Below are 13,531 nucleotides of genomic sequence, written 5' to 3'. Positions count from 1 at the left end.
ATTTGACTGCAAAATGCTGTGATTGACCAATTACAAGTATAATACTGTTAAATAACAGGTCTGCTGTACGGTATGTTGCAGCTAAAGTCATTCATTCTTCAAACTGTCCTCTCATAGACAGTTCCTGTGTGTGTGTGAGAGAGGGTGAAAGAGGGAGAGAGTTTGAGAATCGCAGCCTCTGACAAAACCCCATTAGGAGTGATTGACAGTAGAGTTAATGGCTGTGCGATGTGGGAATGAGGCAGTGGACTTTACTTAGTTTCCTGTCTGTTCCCTACACCAGTCCTCCTGGTAATAGAGGTGGCATGTCAGAATCAGTCGGGTGGCATTCTTGTAATTGGCTATTTCCCTCTGTTAAATGCTCATCTACTTGAGTCCTCTCTGACCATGAGTTGTCCAGCGTGCCCCAGCCTGCCCCAGCACTGATCTCCACATTAGTTACTCCATTCAAGATCAATTGAAGCTTTCAGTACCTGCATGATGTTCCTGTAGAGAAGAACACATTGTCACAGCGGGAACATGTGAAGGAATTGCTGGGAACAAACTGTATTCTAGTGCAATTATTCAGCCGTTTTCTCTCTTGTGGTTTCTTTCTGCCTCATGCACTTGGTTTTTCTTCTTTGTTGTTACCAGGGGGAAGTTAAAAAGTTATCAGTTACTTCTGATTTTTTTTTTAAAGATATTTGAATGTAACTCAAATATTTGATATACTAATAATATATTTGGATTGCTTTACCTATTATTAAGAGTAATCACATTAAAATGAGTATTATTTACAGTTCCAACATAATATTATACTGATATACACTACATGAATTATTATTGTCACTATTATTATTATTATTAGTAGTAGTGGTATTATGCTGAAAACTGTTGTGCTGCTTATTATGTCTGTAGAAACTGTTCTAAATGTTTTCAGGATTCTTTAACGAATAGAAAGTTGAAAAGAACATTGTTTATTTTAAATTGATTTAATTTAAATTTAGCCCAATTTAATCTGTTCTTGCTGAGTAAAAATATTAATTAATTAAATTCAATAAATTCAATAAATAAATAAATAATAAATACAATTCCAGTTTTGACTTGGAAATTAGCTAAATATTTACTCTTAGAATCAATACGTAATGCAGATCTTTTATCAAAACAGCCAGAAATCATATTAAAATATTCAAACAAACTAATTTAATAACTGATCATAAATATTTATGAGCAAAGCTGTGTTGTGGCAAAAAAAAATTGTCATGACCACTACACATTTAGGTGTAATTATCACCATTAAACTTCACATTTACAGAGTGTTTGAGTTTGTTGTGCTGACATTTTTAAAACAACCAACTTAGTATATTTGTTTACGGAGGAGATGAGAGTCAGTGAGGAGCTTAAGATCAAATAAGAGATGTGTGATTTCCAATCAAAGTGTAATTTTGTCAAATTGTACTAAAAGTAAAAAAATGTCTTTTAATTGTGTATTTAAGATACACAAAATGCTAGCAATAATAAAATTAGCCTCAGCATAGAAAAGGAGGCCGACATTTTATAAGAGAAATGTATTTTCCATCACAAAATGAAGGTTTTGAGTTGTGGTGGAAATTACATTTATGTTTTTGACAGTTCAAGAGAACAAAATAAAGAAAGAAAGAATGACAGTGTTTTAAGGAATTTTATTTTTAAATGTCCACAGGGTCAGAAGTGCCCGCAGTTAAAGAAACACCCATTCATTGAGCATTTTGTTTAGGTTTCTTTTTCTCTTTTCTGCTGTGTCTTTCTCTTGTCATGTGGTATCCTGTAAAACAACATGATAATGATGATGGTGTTGTGTGTGTGTGTCTGTCAGATGCCAGGTGGACCTCTCTGTTCTCTCAAAGGAGTGCACACACAGGCTGGACCTGCCTCTGGAGGAGGGTGACGGCACACTGGTGCTGCTGGTCACTCTCACAGCCTCTGCTGCCGTCTCCATCGCTGACCTGTCCGTCAATGTATTGGACGACCCCCATGAGAGGAAGGAGATTCTCCACAGATACGTAAGGACAAACTCTCATATTCAGAACACTTTGAATGTGCCTAAATTGCTTGGCATAGAAATGATCATTAGCTCAGTATAAATCAGTGAGAGTTAGGGATAGAAAATATCATTACTCAGTATAAAACAATAGTCAATGGAAACTCCCTTGTCTCCACCTGACAATACAAATTCCATTTGCTTGGTTTTTAAAAATACAACCTGAAAATGCAGGTTGGGTGTGAATAGACCTTTCTTTGGTATAGCAAAGACTCTTATTTTATTTGTATTTTTTTTAGTCACCAAAAACCAGGGGCAAGATTCAGGAAAAAATAATTCTTAACATTCTTCTTAACTGCTATATTCTTATTTTCCACCTTAAGAATAAAGTTATAAGAATAAAGAATAAACTTTTTTATTCCCCCCAAAAAACATTCTTCAAAAAATTTATTTTTGTCTTCCTAAATTGTTCTGGAAAAAAAAAAACTTAAAGAATTTGAATTTCTAAAAAGAATGTTCATAAAAAAATCCTAAAAATGTGCGTAAATAGCCTTCTAAAGTTAGGTCTTAAATCCCAGAAGTAAATTTTTACTTAAATCATTTATGTATAATGCATTATAAAAGTAGTTTTAATGCATTAATTAATTATGCCTTGTAATGCACCTCATGAATAATTGTAACCACAGTTAATACATTATAACACTTATCAATTCATTGTTACACTATGCATTTTAAATTCAGTTATAATTATTTACGACAAGATATTGTATGTATCACATGTATTACAATGCAAATTATGAATAATTGTAATGCATTATACCCTTCAATAACCCTTTATAATGCATTATACATAAAGGCTTCAAGTAAAGTGTTCCTGATGATTCATTTATTGGGATGGTTTAAATATTAAGCATCTCAACATAACACTTGCTAAATTTAATATATTTTACTATTAGGTATGTGCTTGAGTACTCTGAAGTGACACCAGTGTTCGATAACTTAAACAATCGGTCATGTCGGTCATAGACATGGCTTTTTGGTGAAATAGGGTAGCAAAAAATGTTGGTAGCATAAACAGGACTTCCAAAAGACGGCCTTTGAGGTGATTTCCATTGAGTTGTTTACTGAATCTCAATTAACGTCACTGTAGAGTCATCTAGGAAGAGTTTTAAAGTGACAACACATCTTTCGGCCCATCAAATGTAGTGTTCTGATAAAGTACCGTATTGAAATGTTCTCTCTCAGTGTATATGTGCCTCATATGCATAGACGGAGCTGAATTGCGTCTCAGTTGGAGCCAGGTTCTCAGACCTGGCAGAACCTCAGCGATATGACCTCCTTTTGAAAAGCGCTCGACCTCTGGGGGCCAGAGATTGGTTCAGGCCTGTAGAGAGAAGGATCGGGCCTCCCCGCTCTCTGAGGAAAGGGAGAGAGGAGCTGATTGGGATAGAGAGCTGTGAAGGAGAGCAGTAGCGGGGGCTGTGACAGGCTCTTTTCAGGCAGGGTGTGCTCTTGAAAGGCCCGGGCTGTAAGGAGCCCAGTGTCCCTATGCGGAGGCCTTTGGCCCATCATGGCCCCGAGGCCCTCCAGTCCTCACTCTAGCACAATGCTCTCAGAATCTTGCTTTGTCTTTAGTCTGTTAACCCTTCGTTTGCCGCTATTTGTGGCTCTCCGCCACCTCTTTACATGCCAATAGCGAGGGACAGGGCTGAAACAAAAGGGCCACTTTTTGTTCACACTCGATACAGCTGCTCTCGGGGGTAACGCAACAGCTCTTGAATCGTGACTGTTTTAAGAGCCCCAGCATGTTTAGGTTTGCTTCTGCGGGCACAGCGTGTTTCGCTAACCTGGTTCTTGGCGAAGCAGGTTTGTGCACAATACTTTGCTCTAATTCAAGAGGAAAGTCGTGCTGGGAGGTGTGTTTGATCTTCGGTTAAATACCGGTGGAAAACACTCCACAGGCCAAACGGCGGACAGGTGACCTACATAACCGTGCATATAACGAGTTAGTGCCGTCGTGCTCTCCGACGCCACCTTGTCACCCCACGTCCACTAGGGGGAGCTGTTGGACCAGAATTGAAAGGAGAAAATTCCGTCTTCTAATAAGAAAGGGGGGAAAAATGGGGTACTGGTCGCTGAGATGGGAGGGGCTGGTGTGCAAAATGAAATGAAAAGCTATTTCACCTTGCACAACACCAGTCTTTTTTTTCTAGTGGTAAAGTATTGATGTTCCACTCCCTCGTTCCCCACCCTCTCCCCCACCTTGTACTATGCATCCAGGCATTCATTAGCACCCTAGCCTGCAGTCTGATAGGGACAGATATGCTCAAGAGAAGATGGGGGGCTAAATGGAGGATGGGACAGTGGATTCCAAAAAAAAGGACATTAATTTGTCCCTGCTATTAGCATATTCCCGGTTCCCTTCTTGACACCCGTTCACAGAAGGGAATTTAATAAAGATGCACCTTATCAAGCGTGGCAGATAACAGAAAGTGCCAGTGTTAGTGCCGCACAATACGCCTTAAACAGATTAGCTCGGGCAAGGTGGTGGTCCACCCATATGCAAGATAGACAGGGCCAGTGCGAGAGTGTGGGCTTCCAACGTTTTTCTCCTCTCTATCGCCATATGATCAGCTGTCTGAGGATAACTGAATTGCGGCACAAAACGCCCATAACTAGTTATCAACTCTCTGTGTTAAAGTGCTAGGAGGCTGCTGATGTCTTCCAAACAAATAAAGTGTTTAAGAGCATGAGGTTTGGGGGGTGGGGGGTGTGGGGTGTGTCTGAGTTATAGAGATGCTGTGAAACTGCAGATGCTCCCAATTTAAACTGTGGATGTCCTCACTTGCCGGGGATGGGGGATGGGGTGGGGGGGTTGCACAGAATGCAATTAAGTCTTTTAATGCAGCACTGCACCAGCCTCAGATACATCATTAAAGTGGAGGAGGCATATCAGATGACTTTCAGCACTTTGCATATAGGGTGTGTGGGCCCGGGAACCTTGTCAAGGTGTGTTAATGGCAGAGAATGAAGACGTCTGTTGTCGTCTACCTGTCATTCAGTACGTCATGTCACATCTCCAGCTCTTTTCATTTACTTCACGAGCATTACAACGTGCAAGTTTTTAATTTATGTAGACATATCTGCCTAAAGTTGAATTGGCTTTATTTTTCTGTGTGCGCACGATAAATATGTATAAGACTGGTAAAAACTAGTTAGACTTTACAGTAAGGTTGTATGTGTGCAATTAATTAAGGCAATAGTTAAAAATGAACAATACTTGTACAGCATTATACAGAATGTATTTATTTATTTACTTGCATAAAACTAGTAATTGATGAGCTAACAGCAATATTATAATAGCAAGAGTAATAATAATAATTACAATAATAATAGCAATGCATTTTTTACATTTAATAAATGCATAAACTAATAATTAAACTAACAATGAACAATATAATTAATAATAATAATAATAATAATAAAAAATGTATTAATGTTCATTAATTTATAAAAAATATTCATTGACATGAATTTACAATGAACACTAGTATAATAGTAATAATAATAATAGAAATAATTTTAATAAAATGTATTCATTAAGTCACATTAATAAATGTGAATTAATTAGTAACTATATAACTGTAAATGTTAGCCTTTGTGTTTCAGAAACATTTTAGTGATTAAATCTCTTTTCTATTCATAGATTTGCATTTAATCCCATTCTTTTAGTCCTTCTCGATTTAAAAAAAACATGAAAAAGATAAGCCTCAAATACGATTGCATCTTTTTCGGAGCTCACGGATCTCAGTCTTTAAGCAGTTATTTCTCAATATTCCCAGAGAGGAGGACTGTATCAGCGCTTCACAGCTGTTGTTGTAAGCAGAGAGAAATTATGCATTTTAATAGTTGCCGGGCGTGTGCGGGCGACTCGTGTGTAATGGACGTTAATGGGCATCAGGGCCAGGGTGACCTCTGCTGAAGTGGAGGCGCACAGTTCCTCTCTGGTCCTGTCACTCGCTTCCAAATCAAAATGTGAACAAGTACAGCAATGTGTGTGTGTAAGGACGGGAAGTAGGAGGAAAAGAGTGAGAGAGCAGCAAAAGAGGGAGGCAGGGAAGAGTGGGGGTGGAAGCTGTTAGCATTCCATTTTTATTATGACATTTCACAGTCATCCGATTTAATGTCCCCTGACCGGATTGTCCGGCTGGAGACGGTGGGCTTGAAATGTTATTTAGAGCATTGATAAAAGGTGAGCGCCTGCGAGATGACAGCGAGTCATAAGGCTCTGCGCGGTGACATTCATTTTCTCCACAACAGAGATGGAATAAGACGTCACGGTGACAAGCTGTCACTCAAGACACAGCCCAGCCATCTCACCCCTCCCCTTCTCTCCCTTTTCGGTCCCTACTGTCTGGTTGGGGGTTAGAAGGGGCTCTGTGTGTGTGTGTGTGCGCAAGTGTTTATGCGCTACCCCTTTCCTGTAATGGGACTAAACCGCTCTCCTCCTCAGCGTACCATATGAGTTGGCCTTGCCGGCCCCAAAGTCGAGGGGGGTGGGAAAATATATTCTTCAGCCTTTCATTAAAAAAATAAAAAGGCCTCATCTCCTGAGCTTTTCAATCTCCTTGCCTGTCTTTTGAGGGGTCTGAAAAGCCAGCACCCTTTACAAATCTGAAATTCCTCTGCTATGGAAATGCACCAGCTCCCTCCCCAAAAATTCTGTCACTTTTATTCAAGGCTGCAATAATCATAAATAACAAGCCTTTGATATCTACTTAGAAATCATGTATTGAATGTATGTGTAAAAATAAATTTCCCCCCTCAGTCATCACTTGATTTTTTTCCCCTCTCCACTCCTTTGCTATCAGAGGATTTTCAACAATAATATCATTCGTAACAGGCAAAGCCAGTCCGAGTGTATAATGAATTAAGTCTGCAGTCTGGCCCCGACTTGAGAAATTCAAATTATAATTATTCCTCTGGGTATGTGTAGGGCTTATTGCCAAAAAGAGAATTAAAGTGAGGTCTCCAGTGCTTTTGATGGCACACCAGTGAGATTGTGCCATCTCTATCAGTCCAGCTGCATTCACTCGCATTTCAAAGTGTCCGTCTGGAAATGTCACAAGTTTTGCTTGTGACAACTTTTACTGCGGTCCATATAGAGGGCAGAGATGTACAGACATATTTTATTCAATTTAATGGACAGCTTTCCATTACTGTGCATTTATTAGACACGGAAAGCTTTAATTCTCTGAGGTTGCTCTTTTATAGCTCAGCAGGAGATTTCTCAGCTTTGGTTCCCTTTTAACTTAGGAAAAAGTCAAATAAATAATTAAGATATTTGTTAGAATAATAGTTTATACCTTACAATTTTGATATATTAGAGCTATGAAATATAATTCTATTTTAGAAAAAAATTCTTTTTCTAAATTAGATTCTTTTTTGTTGTTGTTGTTGAGATCTCTTTTGAACCTCCAGATTAGATATAATCAATACTAGGATCTTTTTTTTTTCTCAGAAGAAAAATCCTAAGCAAAAGACTGTTTGCTCTCTATTTCATTATTATTTTTTTTTTTTAGATATTTAATTACTAGGCATGTTTTTGCTATTCTTTTTGTTTGACAAAACTGTACACACTATAAAATGAGGAGAAAAACGAGTCGGGGGAGAGAGAGAGATTGCTTATGCTGTGGCCACACAGTTAGTGTGTGGTGCCTAGTTTGTTTCATGGCTAAATGTCAGCCCCTTTAATGCTACAAAAGACACACAAAGGAACTGTAATGGAGTATTATGGTCTCTCAATGAGAGGCTTTTATCAGTATGAGCGTAATTGACTAGCTCATAAATCATGCTTAAGTGTCTTTGCTGATGCACTTGTCTTTGAGCAGTTTATCCACCTCCCGAACATTTACAGTTTTAGTGGCGTCTCTGCTAGTATTTTCTGTTTTTCCTTTGCGTTTAATTGCTCACATGGTTATCTGAAAATGAAAGAAATTCTTTTTCGGAGGATCATGGATGTGAGTATAGACACATGCACTCTGGAAGAGAACTGACATAATTTAGATTTGACATCAGCATTGTTTAATTAGTTTTTATTATATTTTTTCCCTCTTCTCACTCATGTGAAATACCACATTTTACTTTTTATAAGCATTTGTGTTGTATGTGTATCTGTATTTGTTCTAGATCATGTGTAAGGATTAATCTTGGCTTCTTAAACAGGTTTATAAAGTTTCAACTATGACTGATTTAAAACAACGCAATATTCCTTTATCACAAATGTAGACAGATTGCTGGTTGGTTCATATTTATATCATTTTATTTCAGTAAGTAGTGCATTTCTAAAGCTTACAAAGTATATACAGAAAGTATTTAAATGCTAACGCCACACTTAAAAATGTTCAATGTCTTTGCATTATGTAATGGAATATCGTTTCATATTTATTTCATATAGTACAAAGTGTCATTTAATGTATTTTAATGATATATAGCACAAACACAAGCAGTTTTCAGTTCAAAGAAAAGGTCTAGCGTAATTTGTTTGCAGATGTCTCTTTCTTTATTATTTTGTCATTGTATGCAGTGAACATTATACATTGTAAAGTAATTTAAGTGTTACAATTCTTCTTTGGACCACTGTATATTCTTCAGCTGTGTGGATATGGAGCTACTTATACTTTTCAAATGCTTTTTTCTTCTTTGACCTCCGCAGAATCTGCTCAGATCCTTTCACAATATTAAAGACGTGGGCATGGTGCAGGTGAAGGTGATCCGAGCGGAGGGGCTGATGGCAGCTGATGTTACAGGTAAGAAAAACCCTCCCACACACACATACAGTGATCCTGACATATGCTTTCTCACTCTGTTTTCCGCAGTTACTGATAAAGCCTATAATTTCCCTTGGAATGGTCAGCAGGAGGCTGATAATATTGCATTCTGCTCTGTGCTAATGGATCGCTGGCTTCTGAGATCACTGTGTCTCTTAAACATATTTTTTTCTTGTGCGTCTGCTCCAGTGTCCATTCATTCTTACTTTTAATTAGGTCTGCAGTGGACAGGCCTAGTTTCTGGCACTATAAATTATCAAGTTGAAAAAAAGATTGGAGACGATGTAGTGAGTTGATTCTTATTCCGAATCGGAGTGAGACATTAACAAACACACTTACCTTGGGTCATTTATTAATGCTACAACTGAATTAAAATGCATCTAAATGTATTAGCTTTTGTTTTTTTGTTCTTTTTCTGGCCGTTTTTCCTGGAAACTGTGACCTCATTGCAACTGAATCATCAGTTGTTCCTCAGCTTATGTGTGTTATATTCAAATAAGATATTTCTATGTGACTTTTAACAGTTTTAAAGGAATACAATGCCATTCTAAAATTTGGGGTAAGTAATTTTTTTTAAAGAAAAAATTAATAATAATTCTGGTCTTTTAAACTTTCTATTCATCAAAGCATGGGCGTCGCTAGGCCATTTTTATATCTATATATACAGTATATATCATCAAAGAATCATGAAACATTTCCACAGAAATAAGTAGTGCAACTGTTCATCAACAATAATAACAATGATAATAATAAGAAATGTTTACTAAGCATCACATCAGTAAGTATATTACACTGATTTCTGAAGAGTAGAAATCATATTTGAATGTAGAAAAAATTTCTGAAGGTGCTGAAAAATGGAGTAATGGCTGATGACAATTCAGCTTTGCCATCACAGGAATAAAATCTATTTTAAAATAAAAATATTAAAATAGATAAATAGATATTTATTCATTTTAAACTGTTTTAAATGGTTATTTTAATAATAACTGTAATAATATTTAATGTTATGTTTACTGTATTTTCAATCAAATACATGCAGCCTTGGTGAGCAAAAAAAAAAAAACTTACCCCAAATTTTAAATGGTAGTGTAATTCACCCCAAAATAAAATGAAATAATTTATGCATCCTCATGTCGCTACAAACCCACATGAGTTTGTTTCTTGCATTAAACACTAAGGAGCTACAGTATCTAAAAAACTGTCTTTCCAGTGTTTGCCACATTTTCATTTTATAGAATAAAAAACAGCTTGAACATTCTACTAAGTATTTTCATTTGTGTTAGACACTAAAAAGAAAGTCACTCCAGTTTGGAAAGACATTGTAATTAAATGATGGCAGAATGTTCATTTTAAGTGAATTATTTCTTTAAAGATGAAGAATGTAATTTTTGCACCACTAATGACATCAAACAGAATCGCAAATATAATGGTTCATCTCAAATACTTCAAATCATCTACCACTGGTCAGACAAACAGATAGCATCATTGTCGTGGGTTTGGGACTATTAAAAGTATTGAACACTGAAAAATATTTGTTTTGCTTTAAAGATTTTGCAGGCACCGCCAGTCCTGATTTGACCACTTGTGTGGGAAACAAAGCTGAGAATTGCAGCACAAGAATATTAATCAAGGCTGCACAATCGGTTGCAGACAAGGTGTGAGGCGGCAGAAATAAACAGGAGCGACAAAGAGCGAAAAGACAGAGGGAGAGAGTGAGAGACAGAGAGAATTAGAGGCAGAGACGTAGAGGTCATTAGCACCGTCACTCTTAAGGTGGAGCATCTCGCGAGGTTCCTCTCCGCTAAGCGCTTTGCGTTTGCCATCTCTGTAATCGCCTAATCGACGCCTTTAATTAAGACATGCTCAATGGCAGACCACCCCCTCCCCTCCCCTCTCACACCCTTCAGCCTCCCCCTTCCCGCTTGCTGCACAGTTCTGCAATCGCCCCTTTACTCGCTCCTCTCTGGGGGTCCGGCCCACTACGTTGACCTCGTAGCTCGGTCTGGCGTTCCCAGGGGAACCGTGGCCTCCTCATGAGCTCTGATTTCACACTCCTCTCCCGCCACAAAGCACCGGCGCACAAAGCTTTTCTAAGAGCCCCGGCTCGCTCACGGACTCGCCGTCTCAATCGGCCCTGGCACCGAGGTGTCAGCCAACAAGGTTACGGGCCACGGAACAGTGCCTCCTCTAATAGAGAGCTCACTGGAGACAGGGAGAGTCCAGGAAAAGTGGAAGGCAAGGAGAGTGAACATAAAAGATAATGTGGCCGAGAGAAAAAGAAAAAAAGAGGGAAATCTTAGTTCTCTTTTTTGCATCACCGAATGTGTTTTTTTTTTGTCCCACCCCTCCTTTCTGTCTGTTTTTCATTGTAATTAATTGAGGCTTTTATCTGGAGTGCCTCCACTCCAGGCCAGCAGGATAAATGGTGACAGTGTGTAAAACCAACAGTATTTAGGGACAGGAGACTGCTTTCCTTCTGAATAGAACCACTCAATACTTCACATAGATCGCTTTGGATGCAGGCATTACTCTGGCAGTCGGCAATTTCATTAACAATCAGTTTTCAAACAACAGTTGGAACTGTTCTGCCCTTGCTGCCATCAGTGTGTTTGTATATGATAATCTTATGGGCGGTTAAATGCTCCTCTCATCATGCAGGTACTTCTGCTTAACACCGTTCCTGCATTTCATTTAAAACGCCTTCCAGACCTGAAAAATGTAATTACCGTTTTGTACGTCAGCGTGCCGCACGCTCATCAAATTGCAGCCAGAATGAGGTTGAACTCATCTCGCTGGTCTGTGAGGATTTGCCCAGAATTAACCCACAGATAGCGTCTGCTCGGCCACACCTGGGGAGTCAAAGTTTCATTCAGTGCGAAGCGTGTAATTTGCTCAGACAGCTGCCTCGCGAACACGTAGTAGTTTGTCGCAGAGGATGACCGAGTGTCACTGCGAGGATATTGAATAGGATGGTTCACTTTCCTGCGCCCTTCAATATACATTCAAGCAGATGCAAATTATTTTTGAATGATGAAAATACTCACAATTACAGGAAGTCACGGCAATTTAAATGTTTGTGTGAATATATTGTAAATGAGTGATTGAAATTAGGAAGATGATTTAATTCAGTTTTTTTATTTTTTATTTTTACAAACACTTTTTTTAACAAAATAAATAAACATTTGAATCCATAATTTTATCTCCTAACTGAATTTCTGTAGCTTGTTTTGCTGATTTTATTTCTACTACACCATGAAAATGTTTGGTGTAAAATTAATTTAGTCAACTTATTTTATTATATCAGACACATGATAGTGTAATCACTGCATTTAAATAATAAAAAAGTGAATTAAAAATATATGCAGTCTGATCAATATACCCCTCAAACTGATATGCTTGGTGACAGCAAGGACTTTCCATTGATCACTGTGACATTTATTTTGCTTGTCAACTAAATGTCTTTGCTTCTTTTATTCACATGCAGGAAAGTGAATTATTTTATACTGCATTTTAACTTTGCAGCACGTTATAAAATTACCATTATGGATGTTATTTTTTGCCCCAGCTTTTAGAAATGATGCTCTGCAACAAACAACAAAAGTGCTCCCAATTGTTTTGTTTAGAGCTTTGTTTAATGATTAAAAAAGTTTAGATCAAAGCTGATATGAAGAGTTTGTTGTTCAAGTTTTCATTGAGAACAATATTCCTTTAAATTATGAACATTTATTTACATGTGTATATAATTAGCTTATTTCAAAGCATGTAGGACAGTGGATTATATAAATGTCTCTAGAGTCAACTTCTTATAATAATATATTTTGTACATGACTTATAATAATTCCATTGAACTTTAAAAAATATATTGATAAAAAGGATTATTAAAAAGTGTCTCACTTCAAGACATTTTAATTTATCAATATGAATGCCCTGTCAGCAACTGGAAACAGCCTCATGATAATATCTACAATGATCTCCATATATTTTACCCAGAATGTTTTCTACAAATTTCCCACATTCAGTCCATATGTATTTAATTCGTCATTCCTTTCTGTCCTCCGTCTGCGACCAGCTATGTGTGTGTGTGTGTTCACACCAGACGGGGATAGAGATGTCCTCACGGTGCTCTAGGGCAGAGCAAAGGCTGAAATGCTTATCTACCTGTGTGCAAACCACTGTATCGGTGTAACAACAGGAAACGACTCCACATGGGGGCAAAATGAATATATCAAATCAGCTCCACAGTGATAAGTTGCTGCTGAAGCTTTAGTTCGGGTAAAGACAGCAGTGTGGTTTGATCCAGCCCTTCAGGCTCGCTGTCCCATCACGTTTATCAGGTAGTTTTTCCCCCCAGCGCACCACCCAGTGGATTACACCACAGTAAATACAACGAAACTGATAAAGTTAATGTGTGTGTGTGTGTGTGTGTGTGTGTCCCTCACAGGCAAGAGTGACCCCTTCTGTGTAGTGGAGCTCAGCAACGATCGGTTACAGACACACACCGTGTACAAAAACCTCAACCCAGAGTGGAACAAAGTCTTCACGTTGTAAGTGTCAAAAGCGTGTATATGCATGTGCGAGAGAGTGCTTGCATTTGCATATAATCACATATTTTTAGTCCGAACAATTTATGATATATTTTCAAGTCCGCTGCAATACTGATATACAAAATACTGATAGAATTTTTTTTTGTAATAAAATTAAA

At 37.8% G+C, this 13,531-nt stretch overlaps 1 protein-coding gene across 1 annotated transcript in view; it reads left to right on the top strand.

Moving 5' to 3' along the window:
- Positions 1-13,531, top strand: part of mctp1a (multiple C2 domains, transmembrane 1a) — a 103,114-nt gene that overhangs the window by 35,431 nt on the left and 54,152 nt on the right. Inside the window, exons 8-10 of the mRNA XM_016501048.1 lie at positions 1,835-2,021; positions 8,715-8,808; positions 13,271-13,373. Of these exons, the coding sequence (XP_016356534.1) occupies positions 1,835-2,021; positions 8,715-8,808; positions 13,271-13,373 (384 nt within the window). The remainder of the gene's footprint in view (positions 1-1,834; positions 2,022-8,714; positions 8,809-13,270; positions 13,374-13,531) is intronic.

This window comes from Sinocyclocheilus anshuiensis, unplaced genomic scaffold (assembly GCF_001515605.1).
Source record: "Sinocyclocheilus anshuiensis isolate Anshui unplaced genomic scaffold, SAMN03320099.WGS_v1.1 scaffold278, whole genome shotgun sequence".
Taxonomy (NCBI): Eukaryota; Metazoa; Chordata; class Actinopteri; order Cypriniformes; family Cyprinidae; genus Sinocyclocheilus; species Sinocyclocheilus anshuiensis.
The sequence above is the reverse complement of the archived record's forward strand: the minus strand, read 5'-3'. Positions and strand labels throughout refer to the sequence as shown.